At 40.4% G+C, this 23,881-nt stretch overlaps 1 protein-coding gene across 4 annotated transcripts in view; it reads left to right on the top strand.

Moving 5' to 3' along the window:
- The window catches only part of LOC119967063 (zinc finger CCCH domain-containing protein 6), a 71,801-nt gene that overhangs the window by 2,264 nt on the left and 45,656 nt on the right, over positions 1-23,881 (top strand). For 3 of the 4 annotated variants that reach the window (XM_038799099.1, XM_038799100.1, XM_038799098.1), the window contains 2 exons: positions 22,385-22,574; positions 22,735-22,851. In XM_038799099.1, the coding sequence (XP_038655027.1) occupies positions 22,385-22,574; positions 22,735-22,851 (307 nt within the window). Of the gene's footprint in view, positions 1-19,824; positions 19,845-22,384; positions 22,575-22,734; positions 22,852-23,881 lie in introns of those variants that run through there. The other variant, XM_038799101.1, reaches the window with a different exon arrangement.

Here is a 23,881-nt window from a genome sequence, read left to right as displayed (position 1 = left end):
GGTTTCCTCCGGGTGCTCCGGTATTCTCCCTCTGTACCCGAACAGGCGCCGGAATGTGGCGACTATGGGCTTTTCACAGTAACTTAGTTGCAGTGTTAACTTAAGCCTACTTGTGACAATAAAGATTATTTGTTTTAAAAATTAGGTGGGAATGCTTGGTTATGGGGGTAGGGTGGAGGTTTGGGCTCCGGTAGGGTACTCTTTCAGGAGCTGGTGTAGACTTGATGGGCCAAATGGCCTCCTGCACTGTAAATTCTATAATTCTATGACTTTGGAGGTGAGGGAGGGGGCGGTGAAATGCTGTGGTACAGATGGATCTGAATGTCTTCGTACATGAATCACAGGCGGCTAGCATGTAGGGAGAGCAAGTAATTGGAATATTGGCCCTTATTGTGAGGAGGGGAGGCAGGGTGGAGTATAAAAGTAGGGATGTCATTCTACAACTGTACAGGGCATTGGTAAGACCACACCCGGTGTGCAATTTTGTCTCCTTATTTAAGGAGACATATATTTGCATTGAAGGGAGTTCAGAGACAATTCACTAGGTTGATTCCTGGAATGAAGGGATTGATTGTAAGGAAAGATTGAGCAGGTTAGGCTTGTACTCACTGGAGAATGAGTGGTGATCTTTTTGAACCAAATTCTGAGGGGACTTAATATGGCTGAAATTGTGAGGATGTTTCCACTTGAGGGAATCCAGTTTAAACATAAAATGGAGATGAGGAATTGCTCCTGAGAGTTGTTAGCCCCTTGTATAGAGAGGAGTGGAGGCTGTGTCAGTGAATATATTTAAGGCTGTTCATCTTTTAATCTGAGAAATGCTTAGCCTTTTAATTTGTAATTGTAGGGGGCACAAAAGAGTTGAGGCCACAATCAGATCAGCCAATTGCAGAGCTGACTTTAGGAGCCAAATGGCTGACTCTATTTCTTACAATCTTGCTATTGTGGGATTTGAACTATCAGCCAGAAGAATTTGGAGCCCTTGGATTTGATAAATTTAGCAATTTCTAACATCAACAATAATGACTGGGAAAACCACCAGATCATTATTACTGACTCATTGATGCCTGTTGAGAAAGGACATGCCATACTTGCCTGGCGTGCAATTTAATCTTAATGCCTTCAGATCTGGCATAGCAGGTCCCAATTTGTCAAGATCTCCCAACATCTCGTCAAGGGAAAAGCCTATATTTTTTAGTTTGTAATTGTCATCAGTACTCAATATAACACATGTTCAGAATTCATTTTTCAAATATTTCACTTGTAAAAGGGAGGCATCCCTATCAAATTTCATGTGGTCTGTCATTCTGGCTCACTTTTAAGAGGAATAAAGGTAATTTGGGAGATCATATTCTCTCTCACCATAGTTCCTCCTCATATTTGTACCTAAAAGTATTGGTGGACTTATGATAGGAAGCCATTGCTTGTTGAATTGGAATCTTGGAAATTATAGTGCAGAAGATCATTTGATCAATTGAGCCGAGTGACATTTCAAGAAGTTATCTTCCCCTTTTCTCTGGTCATCCCCATAGTATCATAGGTTAAATTAAAGTTACCATAGGCTGTTCTCTTCTACACTGTAAATTCTATGATCTCTTTGAGAGAGAGTGGGACTGGTGGTGATATAACCTAAGGGCCACCACATCTCAGGTGAGGGCCTTTATGGATAACCTCAGCTGGTACAGGAATTGAACCCGTGCACTTGGGTGTCGCTATGCATCATGAGCTAACCCACCCCCAATAGGTAGGCTAAAAATAGCTGGAAATTCCTGTGCGATATAAAAGTAGACGTGCCACATATCAAAAGTGCTTTGGAAGCATTGTGATTTGTATACATATCTACCAAATGGATGTCTGGGAAATGCTCAGCCTTTTAATTTGTAATTGCAATCTCCTGGACTTATCAGTAGGTCTTCACTGGCATAATGTCTTCAACTGTACTGTTTTTCGGAGTGAAGTTATAGTGGAGCACCCTGAAGTCTGAGATTGTTGCAGTATTGAGTGACAGGATGTGGTTTCTTTTCCTGAATTCTTCTTTGGTGGGAGATAGCAACAAATGCAGACTAGTTATCAAGAAAGGGAGGAGGAAAGTAACTATGAGGTGTGCTTGTAAACCATTAGTTAGCCTGGAGATCCAGAAATAAATTATGATTGCCCTTCTGATAAAACACTTTTGTAGTATAACTATTAAAATTTCCAATGAAGAAGGCCGTGCATGAATAATATACCTTTAAAAAAATATATATATATTTTCAAAAACTTGTAGTCCACATCCCCATATCAAATCTCTTTAATAGGATGTACTGCTCCAATTGGATCTGGCTTGGAAAATTTGTTGTATCTATTTGTACAAGACTTTAAATTTATATTGAAATTCATGATTTAATGGCAATAATGACCAACATGAACCTTTCTCACATTGTAGATTTCAATAATACTGCCAAGCTAATACAAAGGTTATATCAGCACTTAAATTAAGTTTTATTATCAAAATAAATAGTGTTGTGACAATTGCAGATCCTAATGTGCAGTAAAATAATTTTTTTAAGTTTTGCATCATGCTCATTTATCTATTTACAAACCTTTTCCTTAATTTGGGGCTCGGGCTGCAATTCATGGCTCTTAAAAGATATTTTGGATAATAAAAAAAATGTGAGTAGCTCAGTACTTGTATGTTGGTAGATATGGGCCCCCACCAGTTATCGGTATGGGTACACTTTAATTTTGTTCCACCAGTTTAGGCACATTTTTAACTATTTTGTACGGCTTCATGCATTAATACTGGTCAACCAAGCATAGCGTTCTGCTTGTAACCTGTTCATGCATGCTAATAACGAGCAAGGCCTGCTGCTGTTGAGAGGTTTCGTTTAGTAGCTTCCCTTTGCTTTTGAATTACTTCATTTATTTCTAAGGAAGCCCTGACTGCATCAGTTCAAACTCACAATTTCCACTTATTGTAAGTTTTTTTAAATGTTAAAAGTTTTACCTTCAGTTTCAGAGCTGGTGTTGAACTAATCATCCAGGATTCTGCATAAATGAGCAAATTCAGACTGCACGGTTAAATAATTTACTAAGTGAGCAATCATCTTTGTCCAGAACAGGATGTCTATTTAAACCTACCGTTTAGGTACAGTGTACTTGCACTTTGCAGCTTTATTTTTATCTGTCCCATGCTGTACTCAGCTCGAGATTGCTCATTTTGCATACAAGATGGGAAAGTCTAGCAGTGCTTGATGAGCCTTCAGTTTTTCTTAAATTATCAACCTACCCAATTCTCTGTGCCCTTTGTTGCTGTCATCAGGTCGAGTATAGTAATAAATGCAAGTGATGAGCTTGTTCCACCTGCCTTTGTATACTCGGGAGTAGATCAGAGTGCAAGTTCCCAGGAGCTCTTAACTACAGTCCTTTGGCATCCCATAGGGAAAATAGCTGATCACAGGTGTGCTATCATTTTAATTTTTCAACAAAGCAGTAAGGTCATAAACATTTTGACCTGCTTTCTTTTAGCAAAAATACCTAAAGTATTCTTAACTTTCTTCACCACACTGATGAGTTGAAAATGTTGATGTAAAAGGCAGATATCAAAAATTGAATGAAAAAAGCAACATGATTCCCATTGACTCATTTGAAAAGTCATTGCACTCCGTATGAAACTAAGTTATGGAGATTGGAAAGCCCTGTCTATTTTATCTGGTTTGTTGATGAAGCTGAGCTGGATGGTTTTTGAAGGAGCTGCACTTTATCTATGTGCTTCTAACCTACATAAGGAAGAAACCATGTTCTACTTCTGATCCCTAGTGCTAGTTTCCCTTTTGGTAATTGGCACCTTTGGACTGAACAGGATTGGTTGAAACCAATGTCTCCCCAGCCCTCTGGCCTCAATGATGACTGACCTGCCAAATATTCTGTTAAGGCTCATTTGAAGAGAGGTCACTTGAAAAGAGAGTGGAGATTAGCCAACATGTCTGGAACTGTAACCCTCATGAATCTACTTTTATTGTAGAGGAACTTGAGAAATAGATCTTAACTGCAGTGCAAAATTATAGAAAGGATTGTAAGCACAAAGTATACTACAACCTGGCATATTGCACTGAGCCATTCACACGTTAAATATTTAAGTTTCACAGGATAGGGAGCACTATAGTTGAAGTCTAACCTAATAAATATTTAAGTAGTTACTTGAATATATAACAAACAATTTTACTTTGATTTATAAATTCAGCAGTTTCAAAACAATAGCTTGTCCTATTGATCTGCACGTTGATTGAACTGTGATGCAAGTGATAATGCAGTTTGTGCACCCTGGTAGTTTAGTGGTAACTTGCATTCTTGGTTTCAGTACTAGGAAGTTTCAAATAGTGATAACTGCTCAGCATGATTCGCTTTTTAAGTATATTTATGCAATTGCAATTAGCTCGTGTGCAGTATACCAACCATATTTTTTCAGTATTTTTTATAAATTGTTGTAATAATGCTGTTGGTATAGTAAAACTTTTTTCATTATTTGGAGGTAAATTAAATCCAAATCTTGAACTTTGTAATTTGTTAAAAGACTTTTTTGATTGTTTGGATTATGTATAAAATCCATTTTTTTTGGGGAATACTTCACTAATTTGTGAGTTCACGGTGAAAGTTATTTCAATTTTGAAGTTAAATCCTTCAATTTCTTTATAGTTAGTTGTATCTGGCCACAAGAAATATTTAACTTGACTCACAAGGATATGATAGATCATCTTCTCAAGCAGTTCTTTCATATACCATCAGCTATATACCCATACTATTTTTACATGTTTTCTGTATTGGGTGATTTTGCATTTTAGTGTAAGTCACTTTTTAAAATTTAAATTTCAACTGATACAATATTGGAGTGCACTTTTTGTGTAGTATTGTAACAATTTAAACAAACTATTTAGTGTTCCCCCAAATTGCACTACATAATTTCAAATAACCATGTTGCAAAAAATATAATTTCATTTCCACTGTTATAAGCAATCCAAATACCTACTGAAGCAGCCCCAGTAAGTGTTTTTTGGATATTTGCTTTGTGGAATCACTTTCAAAATGTCACAAGTTTGGACTTTACAGACATATTGGGACAGATAAACGCTTTAAGAACCTTTCCCCTTCTTGTGGCCTTATCTATTCTTTGTACAGTTCTTTACTTGTTTGCTTTTTTGCCTGTGTCTTTGCATATGCTATTCATCCATAACACCTGTGCTTGCTGACTAGCTTTGGTTCCCAATATAAGCAACGCCTTGATTTTACCATTCTTATTGTATTCAAATCCCTCCATCGCTTCTCTCCTCCCTATTTCTGAACTCCTCCAACTCTAGAATGCTCTGAAAAATTTGCACTCTAATGTTGGCCTCTTGTGCATTCCCTATTTTAATTACTCCACCAATGGCAGCTGTACCATCAGTTGCCTCAGTCTGAAGCTCTGGAGTCCGTCCCTGAACCACTTTGCCGTTCCTTTCTCGAAGAAGTTCCTTAAAACCTATCTGACCAAGCTTTTGGCATCTACCCTGTGTCTTGCATGGCTTGGTGTTAAATTTTGCTTTGTAACACTCCTGTGAAGTATCTTAGATGTTTTATTATATTAAAGACACTATATAGATTAAAAACTCCATTATTATTCTTCAGGCTCGTTTTTTTTATTTCCTCACTTTTTTGGATTTTCCTTCCTCTTGTTAAAGATAAGTAGGGCAGAGGAAGACCATTCCAGTTTAGTAATCTCGCTGCTTGATCGGTGAAATACATTTGATAATCTGGCTGTTATAAATTTTTGGTCTGTTTGGCAGTCCATTGTTCCTGACTTTTCATTTTTCACTTTCAAAATTTCAGATGAGCACTGTTACTGCATGTGTCCAGCTTGCATCACATCCTATCTGTATCTTTGCTAATTCATATTGGATCCCCAATGTCTCGTTTACATTTTAAAAAATGAAAAAAATTCCAATTAAGGGGCAATTTAGTGTGGCCTATCCACCTACCCTGCACATCTTTGAGTTGTGGGTGAGACCCATGGAAACATGGGGAGAATGTGCAAACTCCAGACAGACAGTGACCTGGGGCCGGGTTCGAATCCGGGTCCTCGGCGCCATGAGGCAGCAGTGCTGACCACTGCGCCACCATGCTGTCTTCATTTAAAATTCTCACCTGTGTATTTAAATCCCATCCTTTTTAAAAATAAATTTAGAGTATCCAATTATTTTTTTTCCAATTAAGGGGCAATTTAGCATGGCCAATCCACCTAACCTGCACATCTTTGGGTTGTGGGGGTGAAACCCATGAAGACATGGGGAGAATGTGCAAACTCCACAAGGACAGTGACCCAGGGCCGGGATTTGAACCCGGGTCCTCAGCGCTGCAGTCCCAGTGCTAACCACTGCACCACCTGCTGCCCCCTTAAATCCCATCCTAACCTTGACCGTCCTTATCTGTAATCTTGGTTATTTGCATCCACAGTCTCTCATGCCCCACCCGCATAGGCACACACACCACTCAAAAGTCCAAACTCTACTTCAGCTGCTTGGTCATTCTTTTACCCAACGTCCTCTGCTTTTCCACTTGGCTCTCCTTTTTGAGCACGTTTTTGGCTACTCTTGGTACCTCATTTGGTTTGATGTCCATTGCTCCCTTGCATTGCAATTATGCGGTTATGTTTCACGAACTCAAATATCTCATTTTGGCGGTCATTGGATAGCTCACCAGATTTGACACTCCTAATTTAGTATCCACTGTACATTTATATGTTCCTCAATAAATAAGGGGCAGCATGGTGGCGCAGTTGTTAGTGCTGCTGCCTCATGGCGCTGAGGTCCCAGGTTCGATCCCGGCTCTGGATCATTGTCCGTGTGTGGAGTTTACACATTCTCCCCGTGTTTGCATGGGTTTCGCCCCCACAACCCAAAATTGTGCAGGGTAGGTGGATTGGCCACACTAAATTGCCAAACTAAAATTAATTGGGTAGTCTAAACTTTAAAAAAATACATCTAATAAATTCCAGCGAAAGGGTTACATTTATTCAGCACCTTTCATGACCTTGAGATGTCTCGAAGCACAAAAGTACTTTTTGACGTATATTCGCTGTTGTAATGTCGGAAATGTGGCAAACAGCAATGTAACAATCAGATCATCTGTTTCGGCAATATTAAAAAAAAATTTAGAGTACCCAATTCATTTTTTCCAATTGAGGCAATTTTAACGTGGCCAATCCACCTACCCTGCACATGTTTTGGATTGTCGGGGCGAAACCCACGCAAACACGGGGAGAATGTGCAAATTGCATTCGGACAGTGACCCAGAGCCGGGATCGAACCTGGGACCGTGGCGCCTTGAGACAGCTGTGCCACCTATGTTTCGGTGATTTTGATTGAGGGATAAAAACATAGGCTTGGCTATTTGGGAGAATTTCACTTTTTAAAAATTATTGTCATGGAATCTAATACATCCACCTTATAGAGCAGACTGGACCTCCAAAAATGCAGCAACCCCTCCATACTGCTCCAGTGTCAGCTTTAATTTGTGTTCTGGATTGGGATTTATAGTTGCAACTAGTGTTAATGTAAGCCTACTTGTGACAATAATAAAGATTATTAAGGCGTATTATTAGAGAGTGATTAGCAAGTGAAACTTGCTACCTCATGAAGTAGCGGAGGTGAATAGCATGGATGGAAAGTGAAGTTAGAAACGTACATGAACAGGAGAAAAGGATATGTTGAGAGGGTGAGGTGAAGTAAGGTGGAAGGAGGCTTGTGAAGCATGAACACCAGCACATAAATTTTGGGCAGAACGTCCTGTTCCTATGCTGTTAACTCTATAGTCTCTGAATCCAAGTTCGTGATTTGTTTGAACACAATTCAATTGGTACTGGTCTCTTTGCAATTGCTACATTGATCTCTCAAAGCTTTCTGTTCTTTTGGATTGGAGTTGTTTATTGTCACGTGTCCTGTGGTACAGTGAAAATATTGTTCTGCGTGCAGCTCAGACAGATCATTCCGTACATGAAAAGAAAAAAAAGGCAAACATAAAATGCACAATGTATACACAAAGACACAGGCATCAGGTGAAGCATGCAGGAGTGTAGCACTATTCGTGCTGCGCTCACTTGTCTCCTAGTGTGCAACTTTTTTCGTAAAAAGTCCTTCAGCCCTAATGTTCAATCTTTTAAACATTTCAATCATCTAATTTCTGATTCTGTTCCGAGCCGTCGCTCATTTAGGAACCTGCCTTATTCCTCTGTGTTTCTCAGACACTTGCAACCTGTTCCTTCTCCTTTTTCTGTTTGCTTTTTCTCTATACATCAGCTGTTCTATTCTCAGATTCCGAAGTGAAGCTTGTTCTATTTTTAGGAGTGTGGCATTCCAGGCTTCAAGATAGCTTGCCTGGCTTTGATAACAACAAATGGGTATTGCAACAGCTAATCAAACTCCCTTTGAGCCCCCCACAATTGTCCTTGAAATGTATCATCAGATTGTTTGTTCATTTCTTGTAAATTTACATCCCATGTGACTGTTATTAGGTATGAAGCTCAAATAGTTCCGGGGGTGAATGGAGTAAAATTGTGAGAACAGTTTTAGAAACTCAACTTCAACATTTGCACGTTTCTCATTTGGCCATTCTATCTATTAACCCAAACATTAGGTTTTGTTGGTATTTTTCCTTATAAGAATGATCATGATTCATTCCATTAATTATTTTTATTTGATGCTTGTGAAATTGAATTGTTTTTGCTATGTGGCAAAAGCAGTAGGATATTTTTAAAATTCCCATTGGACTCTTAAGGCTGTGTTTGTGCTGCAGATTTAGCACAACAGTTGCATCCTTGGGGGTTGATACTGCATGGATGAGAATTGCAGTGTCAAATTAAGTTTGCAGTGTTCAGGAGTTTGTTGATCCCTTTGGACTCTTTAAATGTGCTAGGCAAGTTTATAAATGTATAGAGTGCAGTTGCCCTGGCTTTACTGATGGAACTGCATCTTTACATTATAGATAGGCAATGTAAAAATACTGCCTGTGGAGGCTTTAGTTACTCTATCTGAGATTGGTAGACATGGTGCAAGTGTTATAGTACTAAAAGTACAAAAAAAAGTGAATAAGATTGAAATTTCATTCTGCAATGGTTATGTACAACCTATCAATGGTTAGATGATATTAGATATTTAATTTTATCTTCAAATAGAAAACATCACAAAAAAGTGGTTTAGTATGCAAGATGTACAATAAAACGGGTATAGTGAATAAGTATACATAGATTTTAGGAATAAAAATGAGATTTACCACTTGGGAGTTTTTTAATTGATCAAAGCTCTCTTGTAGCATGGAATAAATAAGCTGGTGGCCACACATTTTTCTGGTTATCTTTCAGAATGTTGCATGCAGTTAATCTGAAACCCATGTGAGTCCTGTTTCAATGCGGGACTTTAGCCACAGTTAAAATATATTTAGTGGCTAGTTGTGCCATGTAGTTCAACAGTTTTCAGTTTGTAGCTAACAAAGCTGTAGTCTTGGATGGCAACTCTTGCATAATGTTCATACATTATACATATATTGTTTCTTTATGCCAAATGTTGTTTTCCTTTCCTCGTTGTTCAGGTACATATCTTGCCCATGTGGCTACTTTTTGAGTAAGTCTTGATAAGACCATAAGGCAAAGGAGCAGAATTAGGCCACTCGGCCCATCGAGTCTGCTCCGCCATTCAATCATGGCTGATATTTTCTCATCCCCATTCTCCTGCCTTCTCCCCATAACCCCTGATCCTCTTATTAATCAAGAATCTATCTAACTCTGTCTTAAAGACACTCCATGATTTGGCCTCCACAGCCTTCTGTGGTAGAGTTCCACAGATTCACCACCCTCTGGCTGAAGAAATTCCTCCTCATCTCAGTTTTAAAGGATTGTCCCTTTAATCTGAGATGGTGTCCTCTGGTTCTAGTTTTTCCTGCAAGTGGAAACATCCTCTCCACGTCCACTCTATCCAGGCCTCGCAGTATCCTGTAAGTTTCAATAAGATCTCCTCTCATCCATCTAAACTCCAACGAGTACAGACCTAGAGTCCTCAACCGTTACTCATAAGACAAGTTCTTCATTCCAGGGTTCATTCTTGTGAACCTCCTCTGAACCCTTTCCAAGGTCAGCACATCCTTCCTTAGATACGGGTCCCGTACCAGCCTCCCCGAACAGGCGCCGGAATGTGGTGACTAGGGGCTTTTCACAGTAACTTCATTGAAGCCTACTCGTTACAATAAGCGATTTTCATTTTAATTTTTCATTTCAAAACTGTTCATAATAACCCAAATGGGGTCTGGCCAGAGCCTTATACAGCCTCAGAAGTACATCCCTGGTCCTGTATTCTAGTGAATACTGATAGGCTGTCTGGCCATGGGCACCAATCAAATCTGAACCTGCCCGTACCTGTTTATGCATGCACTTCCAGTAGAGATTTCTGACGAGTGAGTTTCATTTAATGATAAAATAAATGTTTACTCTATTGTGCTGGTGAGCATAGTAACCTCTCAGACTACCTTTTAGAATGCTTCTATTTGCACCAAAAACAATCCTGACTTTTGAAGTTGCAATTCCTCTTTCTTCACTCTTCCTGTGCCATGTACCTTCCTGGCTAAACAGGTGATCAGATATTTCCTAGACTTCCATGGGGTGCTCATAAATCTTTTCTTGATTCATCCTTGGGATGTGTACGTCGCTGGCTAGGCCAATATTTATTGCTCATCCCTAATTCCCCTCGAGGACAGTGGATTCTCTTTTACTAACTTTCCTTTTTTGGTAAAGTCTGCCTTACTTTCAACAGTAGTATGTCTCATCTGTACCCCCAACACCAATTCCCTAAGTTTGCTTCATACGCCTGCCCTAAACACTTGGCTAACAAGCATTTGCCTATCTCCTTATGGTTGGACAACTAAGATTACTATGTGGAGACCAGCATTTTTCCATTTTTATCATCTTTATTATTGTCACAAATAGGCTTACATTAACACTGCAGTGAAGTAACTGTGAAACACCTACACTCTGGGAGAATTCAGAATCTCCAAATTACTTTGCGACTTTGTGGGAGGAAACCGGAGCTCCAGGAGAAAACCCACGCAGACATGGGGAGAATGTGCAGACTCCGCACAGACAGTGACCCAAGCCTGGAATCGAACCTGAAATCCTGGTGCTGGGAAGCAACAGTGCTAACCACTGTGCCACATGCCATTCTCGGAGCCAGCAGGACTGTGCTCATGAGCTTGTATCCTTTGGGGGGCAAAAGTGGCTGACACTTTCCGAAATGTGATGGAAACTGATTTTTAGGAATTATTTAGTTATGGGATTGGGTATCCACAGCTGCTATTGTTATTACTGTCGGTTGGCCTGGGCATAGCTTTGACAGTTTTTTTTCCTCATCTTGATCTTTTGGAGTTAGGAAAAGTGAACCAAGCATATACACCAGAGTCACAAGACAATAACACTTGAATAAAGGATATTCGGAATGATTTTAGCAGATGTTAGAAAATATTTCTTTACACAATGGATGCAAAAGATTTCCAAAAAGAATGGTTGAGGATAGATATTGGACTCATTTAAAATGTTGTAATTGGCAGATGATAGAGTTGTTAATTATGTACGAATGAGGTCAAATGCGTTGAAAAGCTATCCAAAATAATTTGATATTTTCATTTCCATCGTGGCTTGTCTGTTTTTCATCAAGTTCTACTGAACAAGAGTTTTGAACAGAAACAGGAAAATAAATTTATAAACTAAACTGGGGGGGGTAGCTTAAGCAAGGAAGGATGGAGAAGTGGGAAGGCATCTGAAAAGATTTGACATATGAATGTATTAATGGTGAATAGAACATTTGATGTTACCTGTTAGTGGAGTGCCTACCATCATTTTGCATATAATGATTCGCTTGTAAATGGACACCACAAACAGTAGTACAAAAAATTATATGGGTGAGGGAATAAATAGAATCATGATTTTAAAGCGCAATTGGTCTGTGCCAACTTAGAACTATCACGTTAGTTTAAAAAAAAAAATTTTACTCTCTTCACATTTTCTCCCAAATTTACACCCACAATAATCAGTAACGAATGCAATGTCAATCCCCATATCAATAACAATCCCATCCTCCCACCAAACTCCCAAACATTAGCCCGCATGTTAACATAAACAAATAACAAAAAGGAATCAGGAATCACCCATAGTCACCATTAACACATACAGTCCCTTCATGTTAGCTTTTCCAGTTGTTTAAATGTTCTTTAAATATTTACCCAGTTCTCTTTTGAAAAAATTGACAATTCCAGGTTTCACAAGTTTTTAATAGGGCCTTTTATGTTCTATTTACTAAGAAAATGTTCTGTAAGATCCATGGATCTTTTGGTGACCATAAGTCTATGCTCTCCAATCAATCCATGAGGTTTTCTTCATTATCTGTATAAAACCTTTAACATTTTCTTTGCTCAATTGAAGACAGCTCAATTTCTCATCATTCAAACAGCTCATCCTGGGTATATTATAGGTAGAGTTTGTAGCAAGGGTAACAGATTTTAGTTTCAAGCCAATGATCATTCAAATCAGTTTTGATGGAAGATCAGCGGTCTAAAATGTTAACTCTGTTTCTCACACCACAGATGCTTGTCAGACCAATTTGAGCCTTTCTAGCATTTTATATTTTTTGCTTTTGTATAATGCAAGTGGCTCTATTTGCATCCTCTATAGCATTGATAAACATTTAAGTAGCACCATTTCAATTCTATACGCTATGCTCTGTGTGTAAATCTCCAAAACTAAATCCTATTTTTTAGTTTTATCCACGAGTAGGCCTTCAATTTTGGCATTTATTTCTTTGAACCCATAAGCTTTGAGCCTCTTACTTTTAACATATTTCATATGCATCTCTTTATTATTTATCCAGGTAAATTTAATCTAATGTCTTTATTCCCAAGCTACTAATTTCACTGTGCTCTTGAAGTCACATCCAGTACACTTCACTGTGATTGTGTTTCTAATTCCAGAAATTAGAACACCCAATTTGATGTTTTAGGATCATATGCTTATCATTTTCCTGCTGTAAGATGCAATGCTATATCCCGCCTGAGTTTATCCCAGCGGTCCCTTCTGTACCGTCTTACAGTTTTTGATCAATCTAACCCCATTTTCTTAAGTTTTTGTATTCAATTAAGAAGTGGATGGTTAAGAGTGAATATTGGTTGTGGAAATAAGGATTCAGCTTTTGGGCTTAATAATAATGCTTTGTCGTTCAACGTTATGGCAATGTCTGGGTCTGTTGGTTAAATTGCAGTGTAACCTGCCACATTAAGCTAGATTTCCTAAGTAGCTTGTTATGGCGTGAATATTTTGTCAATTGGAGGGAAGCACAATTTACTTTCTCTTCCAGAAAGCATCCTAGCAACCAAAGCAAAAACTAATTTGAGTTTGAAACATTAAAAATCAACATTTTTAAAATCCCTGCCTATTTTGTCCTGTCATTCATAAGTAAATTAATTGCTGCAGTGAAATTCCACAAGTGCTAGTAATTTGGCAAATAATTATTATGTAGGTTACTGACTGGAGGCATTGGAGTCATCTTGTTCCTGTTCAGTGTACATACAAACAGTATGTTAGTTCCAAAATCACAAGCTGATGGGATGTTGGAGAGGATAGGCTAGATGTACCAATGTATTAAATAGAATAAATTGAATCAAACATGTTAATTTGAGTATTGCTTCTGTTTAGGAGATTGCCAACAAGGGTTCTCGAAGTGGCTCATTGAATCCATACAATATTGTTGTGTCAATGAGTTTGATCTCTTTGGCTGTGCTGATTAAAACTGACAAAGCAGTGGAATGCTACGATTATCTCTGGGCAGCTGGGATAATAAGCCATGGTTCCTGCTACTGATTGCTAAGACCTTTAACAAAAGCATGCCCCATTACTTTTCCCTCTTTTGCGTAGTTTATCATAGAATTTACAGTGCAGAAGGAGGCCATTCGGCCCATCGAGTCTGCACCGGCTCTTGGAAAGAGCACCCTACCCAAGGTCAACACCTCCCCCTATCCCAGTAACCCCACCCAACACTAAGGGCAATTTTGGACACTAAGGGCTATTTATCATGGCCAATCCACCTAACCTGCACATCTTTGGACTGTGGGAGGAAACCGGAGCACCCGGAGGAAACCCACACACACTCGGGGAGGATGTGCAGACTCCGCACAGACAGTGACCCAAGCCGGAATCGAACCTGGGACCCTGGAGTTGTGAAGCCATTGTGCTATCCACAATGCTACCGTGCTGCCTATAGTTATAACCATCTACATTGGTACTTTTAGATGAGGCTTCAAGAAAGGATGGCTACTTGGGCACAGTACTGGATGGTAGCAAGCATCTAAGTCTATAAGTTACAATTAGTTGATAGCTGTGAGGGGGAAGGTGAGAAAAAAGTGAGAAATGCTGCGAGTTCCAAATTAATTTGAGGTTTGGCCATATTAAAGATGTTAATTCAGTCTTTTAAGTTCATATTTTTAACAGCAAAACAACCTGGACGTTTGCTGCAGTTTGATTTAAAAGGTTAATTAGTTTTCCATATAATACAAATCTTAGTGTCACAAGTTGGCTTACATTAACACTGCAATGAGGTTTCTGTGAAAATTTGAATATGTCCTGTAGAGGAGACCACCTTGGAGATGGAATGGAGTGGTGTGGCGAAGAAGATGGAAAAGCATGTTGGTGTGATGACACTGTCTTACTTGACCCCAGTTTGCACTTGTATTGAAACTGTGGCAGCTGGATTACAGCTTGGATGTCATTTAGCAGCAGGAGGAGGATAGTGACAAATTTCTGCAGGCAGCCAAATTTGAGGAGGATGCTCCACAGCCCCTCCTGATTGAGTCGAAGGCCTTTGTGAGGTCAAAGATGACCGTGAATAGAGGTTGCCGCTGCTCTCTGCATTTTTCTTGGTCTTGTCTTGCTATGAAGATCATGTCCACTGTGCCTTTTGATGATGACAATCCGAATTGTGACTCCGGTAGGATATTTCATCTATGCGGAGAAGACATTTGAGAAGGACTCGTGCAATGATCTCCCTGTGGCAGACAGCAGAGATAACGGTGTATAGTTACTGTAGTCGGTCTTGACTCTTTTTTTTGTAGATGGTTGCAATTGCGGCATCTCCGAGATGGCACCCTCTCCTCTTTTCAAATGAGGTAATTTATTTGTGTCGAGTATTTCTGTTTAGCTAAACAGCTGTTTGGCACAGGGCTAATTCGCTGGCTTTGAAAGCAGGCCAGCAGCACGGTTCAATTCCCGTAACAGCCTCCCCGGACAGGCGCCGGAATGTGGCGACTTAGGGGCTTTTCACAGTAGCTTCATTTGAAGCCTACTTGTGACAATAAGCGATTTTCATTTCATTTCTCCACTGTATTTAATATTTTGGCAGGATTTTGTCTGTGCTGGTGGCTGTATTGGTTCTTGGCTATCAAAATGACCTTCAGGATTATGTTGAGGTGGTGGAGATGATTATGAAAATACATTAACACACTTGCCAACTTAACACACAAGTGAACTACACAAGGAAAGTTCAAGAGAGCCAAGTCTACACCAGCTTCACACTGTTCTTCTTTTGCACAGCTGCTCCAAAATAATCTGTCCTGCGCCATTTTCCCAGAGCTGACCCTCCGGTTGTGAAACTTACTGAGTGCGATGATCTGGAGGTTGCATATAGCCAGCACTCCACCGACAAGAGAGTCGTTCTGATGGCTGTGGCATTGTCCATTAGGCTGCATATATTCCATGCTCTAACAGTGACTGGTGATTGACTTACGAATATTACCTGTGAACTGTGGCTACTGGTGAAGTGAAACGGACGCAAACAGCACCTTTTCAAGTCCCTTTCTCCATAGGGAGGAAATCATTGTGGTCCCAATAAGGGCTGCTCAGTTACACCGGGGCTGCTGAGTTCCACTTCTGATTCCTTCCAAGTGAAAAGTGACCCTATAGCCTGAGTTGCTTGATTATTGTGAGGGAGAGGCACACATCATCAGACTCGCTCTCTCATTCTTACGTTTTGGTCTAGTAGCAAGACCAACCTGGATGGCTGGAGAAGAATCTGGATGACCAGGACATGGCACAATGCAGTTCAGGACTGTTGGACCATTGATTGATCTTGTACACACCTAATCTGGCAATTGGTCTTTGCACTTTGATGTAGAAAAAACCCCTAAAGTGCCGAGGTTAGGATATCCGTCACCTACTCTCACCTGGTTTGTCCTGTCTAGTGAAGAGGTGTACCAGAGTATGGCCTAGTGCAGGAGTGAAGAGGGCAAGGCGGTACCCTTTTTCTGATACTTTGTGCCTCCAGTGTTTGGCTCTTACTTCAGTTTAGAGGAAGAAGCTGATTGGTGAGTAACTGGAAAGTTATTCTAATTATAATAAATAGTTCATTAAAATTAAGATAAGGCTCCTAAGGGCAGCAGAGGCAGCAAAAGTCGGGAGACAGCACAGGGAGGGGAAATGGCAAAGATCAGCAAAAAAAGGCCATGAAAAAAGCGGCTGAAAGTCCGTCAGGGAGTGGAAAGGTCACCGTGGAGTCAGTAAAGAAAATGGAGGCTGGAGCACCAGGGGAGGCCGCATTGCTTACAGCTGAAGAAGTAACTAAGGTGATGGCCGTGGAAGTCGAAAGGCAGATTACAAAACACCTGGAGGCAATGAGGAAGGAGATGGGGGCAGTTTTGAAAGTGCAGGTGGAGGAGGTGATTACCCCGGTGAGGACGGCGGCGGCGAGCGCAGTGGCAGAGGTGCGGGAGCAAGGCAAGGTGCTGAAGGAAGTGGAAGAGACATTACTACAGCACAGTGATCAACTTACCTCGATGGGGAAGGAGATGCGGAAGGTGATAAGAGATCAATAAGGATCTGCAAGACAAAATGGAAGACCTGGAAAACAGATCCAGGTGACGGAATTTGAGGATTTTGGGGCTGCCCGAAGGAGTGGAAGGACCGAAACCGACAAGAGTATTTTGCCACGATGTTGGCGAAACTATTGGGGGAGGGGGAGTATCCACCCCGATATGAGCTGGATCGGGCTCATCGGTTGTGGAGGCCTGTACCAAAGGTGAGTGAGCCGCCAAGAGTAGTGACTCTGTGCTTCCATAGGTACAGTGTGAAGGAGAAGGTCCTGTGCTGGGCTAAGCAGAAGCGAGTGGTGCAGTGGGCTGGAGCTGGTATACGTGTGTACCAGGACTTTACGGTGGAGCTGGCGAGAAGGCGGGCTGCCTTCAACCGGGTGAAGAGGGCTCTGTACGTTAGCAAGGTGCAGTGCGGCATTGTATATCCAGCGAAGCTGAGGGTGATCTACAAGTTCAAGGACTTTTATTTTGGGACGGCGGAAGCAGCAGAGGAGTTTGCGAAGGCAGAAGGACTGTGGCAGAATTGAGACCATCATATACCAATGTAGCCTCATGACTGTTTTTTTTTGTTTCACTGCTTGCTGGTGTATGGGCTATAGGAGCCAATGTTGTATATATTTGGAAAAGGGAAGAAATGGGACTTTCAGTCGTAATGAGGGTTCTTTGGTGTGTGGGTGTGTATGCAGGGTTTGTGTGCTAAAGGGGACCTCTGGGTTTTTCCTGGGGCCGGGCAAGGGGGAAAGAGACCCGGGTGGGGGCCTCCATGCTGGCCGGTTTAAGCCAGCCAGTGAACGGGGGTGAGGTAGGGGGGAGGGGCTGCGGCCATCGGAGCCTGGCAGAACAGGTTTCGAGGGGTCTAGCCAGGGTGGAAAGTTGGGGGGGAAGGAACTGAGGTTGGGGGGAAGGATTTTTACAAGAGGAAGTGGAGGGGAGGAGTTGGGGAGGGGGGTTTACAACTCTTAGGTGTCATTTATGGTACTCTTTTGGAGGTTGCATGGCATTGAGTGTCGCCGGGAGGGGGGGCACTCTATAGGTTAATGGTGACCATGGGCGATTCCGGACTCCTTTCTCTTTTTCGCCTTTGTTTTTTTTTCCACTGTGGGAGGATTTGTTTTATTTAATGCATATATTGACAGGTGGGCCGTTGGTTGGGGTGGTGGGAGGATGGGATCGTTGTTGATGTTAAGGGTATTGACTTTGTATTTATTAGGTTTACTGCTTGTTGGTGGGGTATAAATTTTGATGGCAAATTTCAAAATGGAGAATAAAAACTGTGCTGGGCTGAGCAGAAGCGGGTGGTGCAGTGGGCTGGAGCTGGTATACGCGTGTACCAGGGTTTTACGGTGGAGCTGGCGAGAAGGCGGGCTGCCTTCAACCGGGTAGGGCAGTCCTCACTGAGTGGAATGTGGCAAGTAATAGATGCAGCATGTATCCTAGACAAACACATCTGCAGGAAGTGGGAGCTGCTGCAGAAATCTGAGCTTGGGGTTTCAGAACTAAATTCTGGATTCGCAAAGCAGGGAACTGTGTGTATAGCATGTTTAGGAAGTTGGCCACATTGCAGGAGGAATGTGCAGGCAGAGCGAGAATAGGTGACCATCAGATAGATGCAGGTGTTTTATGTGTTGATGTCGCTCACTAACTGTTTTTCCATTTTGAATATTGGTGATGGTAATGGTTCCTGAGAGGAGTGCAGCAAAAGCCAAGCCTGTAACACCATGGGTTGCCCAGTGCACAGGAAGGGAGAAAGGAAAGTGGCGGAGCAGTTGTGATGGGGCATTCATTAGTGGAACCAACGGTATTTCTGCCACTCTCGATGTGACTCCAGGATGGTATGTTGCCTCCCTAGTGCTAGGGTCAAGGATGTCACAAGAGCGGCTGCAGGACAATCTTCTGGGCTAGGGTGAACAGCCTGAGATCATGGTTAACATTTATACCAACATAGATAGGAAAGGGATGAGTTCCTGAAAGCAGATTTTGGGGAGTTGGGAAATAAATTAAAAGGCAGTAATCTTGGGATTACTTCGAGTGACATGTGCTCGTGAGCATGGGAATAGAAGGATTGAGCAATTGAATATGTGGCTGGAAAATTGGTGTAGGAGGGAGGGCAACAGAGGCTGTGGTAACAGTTCTGGAGAAAGTGGGACCTGTACATGATGGACAAGTTACACCTCTGCAGGGTTGTGAGGAGCATCTATGCAGGGAGATTTGCATGTGCTGTTGGGGAGGATTCAAACTAGATTGTCAAGGTGATCGGAACCTGAGAGAGCGTTCGGATCGGAGGGAAGCAAAAGTAGTAAGCAAAATTAAAAGGCAAGTGAAGCGAAGCCAAGCATCAAATAGTGCCAGAATGAATAATGTTAAAAAGACAAAGTTATGGACACTGTCTGAATTCACAAAGCATTTGCCGTAAGGTAGGTGATTTGAAGTCACAAATGGAGGTACAGGTACCAAGCTGCTTATCTGGCATCTCAAAATCCGGAAGGACTCAAATCGGCTACATTCAATGCTGACGCCAAGGTTAACAATTTGAATAATACTCTTATTTATTTTTTGTACATGCTAAGTCGAAGATCCAAAGACTCAAATCCAATACATATCTGGATATGGGGTCCAGCAACTGTAAATTTGTATGATTTAATTGCCATTACGGAGAGCACTCTTAATTCAGTGTATTCGTGAGAGAGGATCTTGGATCAAAAAATCAAGATGTAGAAACAGTTTGAGCGAAGCTAAAAAATAACAAGGGAAAGGAAACATTGGTGGTAGTTGTTTATAGACTACCAAACTGTAGCTGTAGCATTGGACAGTATAGATCTGGAAATTAGAGCTGCATGTTAACATGGGAAATACAGTAACAATGGGTGACTTCAATTTGCAGATTGATTTGATAAACCTAAATAACATAAATTCTGTGAAGGATGAATTCCTGGAGCATGTATGAGGTGAGTTTCTGGAGCAATACATTAAAGAACCAACTAGGGATTGGGCTATTTTAGATTTAGTATTATGTAATGGGAAAGGGTGAATTACTAACCTTGCTGTAAAGGAGCCTTTAGCAAATAGTGAGCCTAATTTATAGATTTTTACATTTGATTTGAAAGTGACTTGGTTCATTCTGAATCTAGGGTCTTAAACCTGAACAAAAGAAACTGATGGTGAATCAACCAGGATTAACAAAAGAAGTTAAGAGATTGCATTATATCAAAGGAAGTGGCTTATAAGGTTGCCAGGAAAAATGGTAAACCTGAAGATTGGGATGATTGAAAATGCAGCAAAGGCGATCCAAGAAATGGAAAATACCATAAGACATGGAGCAAAATTAGGCCACTCGGCCCATCGAGTCTGCTTTGCCATTCAATCATGGCGGATATTTTCTCATCCCCATTCTTCTGCCTTCTCCCCATAACCCCTGATCCCCTTATTAATCAAGAACCTATCTATCTGTCTTAAAGACACTGATTTGGCCTCCACAGCATTCTGAGGCAAAGTGTTCCACAGATTCACCACCCTCTGCCTGAAGAAATTCCTCCCCATCAAAGGAGCATCCCTTTAGTCTGAGATGGTGTCCTCTGGCTCTAGTTTTTAAAGGGGAAAAGAGAATGTGAATGCAAGCTAGTAGGAAACATAAAGGTGGACCGTGAAAGCTTTTTTATGTCTGTGAAAAATAAACTATTTGCAAGGACAAATAGTGGGTCTATTACAGGTAGAAACTGGAGAATTTATAATGGAGAATAGAGAATTGGCAGAGAAATTTAACAAATACTTTGTGTCTCTTTTCATGGAGGAAACGCAGAAAATCTACCAAATACTAGGGAACCAAAGGACTTATGAAAATAAAGAACCAAAAGAAATGAGCATTAAAAGAGATGGTCCTTGCATAATTAATTGGGTTGAAGATTGATAAATCCCCTTGACCATATGAGCTAAATCCCAGTGTTGCAGGAGGTGGGTTAAATAGATAATGGATGCATTGGTGGTTGGCTTTCAAAGTTCTGTAGATTCTGGAAAGGTTCTTGTAGGCTGGAAAGTAGCAAATGTAACCTCATTATTTAAGGGGGAGAGAGAGAAAAAACAGATCTGTTAGTTGGATGTCAGTAGTAGAAAAAATGTTAGACTATATTATAAAAGATGTGATAACTGAATATAATAATGATTGAGAGAGTCATAATGAATTTATGAAAGGGAAATCCTGCAGGAAAAACCTGTTGGCCTTTGTTTTGAGGATGCTACCTGGAGCATAGATCAAGAGAACTAGTGGATATGGTGTAATTGGATTTTCAGAAGGGTTTTGATAAGGGCCCATACAGGCAGTTAGTTAACCAAATTAAGAGTACATGGGATTGGAGGTAACAGTGATATGGATTGAGAATTAGTAGTGGGATTAATGGGTAATTCTCAGGATGATAGGCTGTTACTAGTGAGGTACCGCAAGGATCCTTAATGGTACCATAGCGCTTTGCAATCTATATCCGTAATTTTAATGTGGAGACCATATTTCCAAATTATCTGAAAACACAAAGCTAGGTGGAAATGTGAGTTGTGAGTTGTCAGGCTAAGTGAATGGGCAAGAACGTGGAAGATGGCTTAAAATGTGAAGTGTGAAGTTATCCACTTTGATACAAAAACAAGGCCGAATATTTCTTTGAGGTGTAGGAAGTGTTGATGACTAAAAGGGTCTTGGATATTCTTGTTCATGAGTCACTAAGAGCTAGCATGCAAACTAAGGTAGACAAATGGCATGTTTGCCTTCATCACAAGGGGATTTGAGTCCAGGAGTAAAGATACCTTGCTGCAATTGTATAGAGCCTTGGTGAGACTGCATCCTACTTTGTACAGCTTTGATCTCCATATACTTGTCATGGAGGATGTGTAACAGAAGTTCACCATGTTCATCCCTGAGATGTCTTGTGAGGAGAGATTGAAACGGGGCCTATATTCTAATGAGTTTTGAAGAAAGAGGTGATCTGGTTGAAGTCTACAAAATTATTTTAAAAGTGTGACCAGGTAGATGTAGATGGGATGTTTCCACTGGCTGATGAGTTCAGAATCAGAGGACACTGTCTCAAAATCAGGAGCTGACCATTTAGGACTGAGATGAGGGGAGAATTTCTTCATTTAGAGGGTGGTGAATCTTTGAAATTCTCTACCCCCAGAGGGCTGTGGAAGCTCAATCATCATTGAGCGTGCTGAAAACAGATTCTGTGTGCTAATGACATCAAGGAATATGGGGATAATGCAGAAGCATGGTGCTGAGATGGATGATAAGCCCTGATCTATTTGAATGATGGAGTGGGTTCAATGGGCTGATTGGCCTATTCTTGTTTCTATGGGATGTGGGTTTTATGTCATTTGGAAAAGAAAGATTGGTAAATGAGATTTTTTTTTTAAAAAGCCAACCTTTTTTTAAATAAAAAGCTTTACCCAGCTCAGGCATTAAAAGTGTGGAAGCCCTGAAACATAATGGTGATATTTGTAATTACAGGGAAGATGGAGAACTTGAAGATGGAGAAATAGATGATGATGGACTTGAAGGAAATCTTGAAGTGAAGAAAGAATCAAAAGAAAGTGAAAAAGAAGATAAGTCATCCCATAGAAGATCAAAGAAGAAGAGAAAGCGTGAAAAAGAAAGGGAAAAGAAAAAAACAAAGAGGAGGAAGAAAGAGAAGCACAAGGTAACATGAACAGATGGACCTGTTCAACTTGTGTTTTTATTTATCTGGTTTCTACAGAACAAATTTGGTTATTGTAGAAAAGAATGCAGCCCCTCGGTGTTCACATTGAGAGCGCATAAGCCCTTTTTATTATACTGAGTGAGCTTAAATTATTTTGCAGCGACATTCTCCTTCCAGTGGTGATTCAGACTTCAGTTATGACTCTGATATTGATGCTGAAAGGTCGTACAAGAAAGGTCCTGTGCCCTACAGAGAATATGATGCTCCTTTCTCTCCAGTAAGTAACTAAAAACAGTTGTGATGTGCCTTCCAAATAAGCGTTTTTTTTTTGCATTAATCTAGTAACATGTACTTCAATGCAATATATGGACTAATTCCCTCAATTTGTGTTTCATAACCGCTCTGCTGCTAAAAGAAATCTTGGGAAGCAGATAAAACTGGAGGATAAACTTGGAGTCATGTCCTAAAATAAACTTATAGCATGTTTCTCTTTTTAATCAGCTGAAGAAATATTTTTGAATAATGCAAAAAGAATGTACAATCCTTCTTCTCTATTTCAAAGTACAAATTTAACCTAAAACATGCTAATGTTGGGAATGTTCTATTCAGTGCATAAGCCTTTTATGGCACCTTGAGACAAATCCTTTTCAACTAACACTCCTAAATATCTTAATTTGGCCAGGAACCAATCATAAACAGTTAATCACTATCAAAATGATTGCCACAACTTCCTCAAATGTCAACCATAAATATTCTTCAAATCATCTTCACAGAGGGACTGCAATTGGTTCGGTAGTATAACTTAAACTGTACAAGTGTATGTCTTCTTGTAAATTTCTTTCAGGACTCAAAATTTACTTTTTGTTAGTTTTAGAATTGTTAAATTGATTTTGCGATGCACTCCGTTTGATTACAATTTCTTCATTTGACTGATACGCAAGACATTTGTGTTGCCATGCAATTTATTTAAGGGATAGTTTAACATCTTCAGGTATATCGTTTGTGCATCTTTGCAAAATGCTGAGTAGAAATCCAAGCTTGGGTTGTGTTAGTTTGTTCACCCTCACCATATATTTATACTCTTAAATATGAGAGCAAGAACTGGTCATCCTCGTATTTAACCAGTTTTCACTGACATAATTCCTCACTAAAGCTCTGTCTACAAGCACCAACCATGAAAGTCAAAACAGAAATAAAATACAATTATTTTGCATTAATCTTTTCAGCCCTGAGATAAATTTTCACACATACACATCTCTTTTAAACAATTCGTGTTCACAAAATTGGTTGCATAAAAATATCCAATT

Source organism: Scyliorhinus canicula, chromosome 6, assembly GCF_902713615.1.
Source record: "Scyliorhinus canicula chromosome 6, sScyCan1.1, whole genome shotgun sequence".
Taxonomy (NCBI): domain Eukaryota; kingdom Metazoa; phylum Chordata; class Chondrichthyes; order Carcharhiniformes; family Scyliorhinidae; genus Scyliorhinus; species Scyliorhinus canicula.
This window is presented reverse-complemented; position numbering and strand designations above follow the sequence as displayed.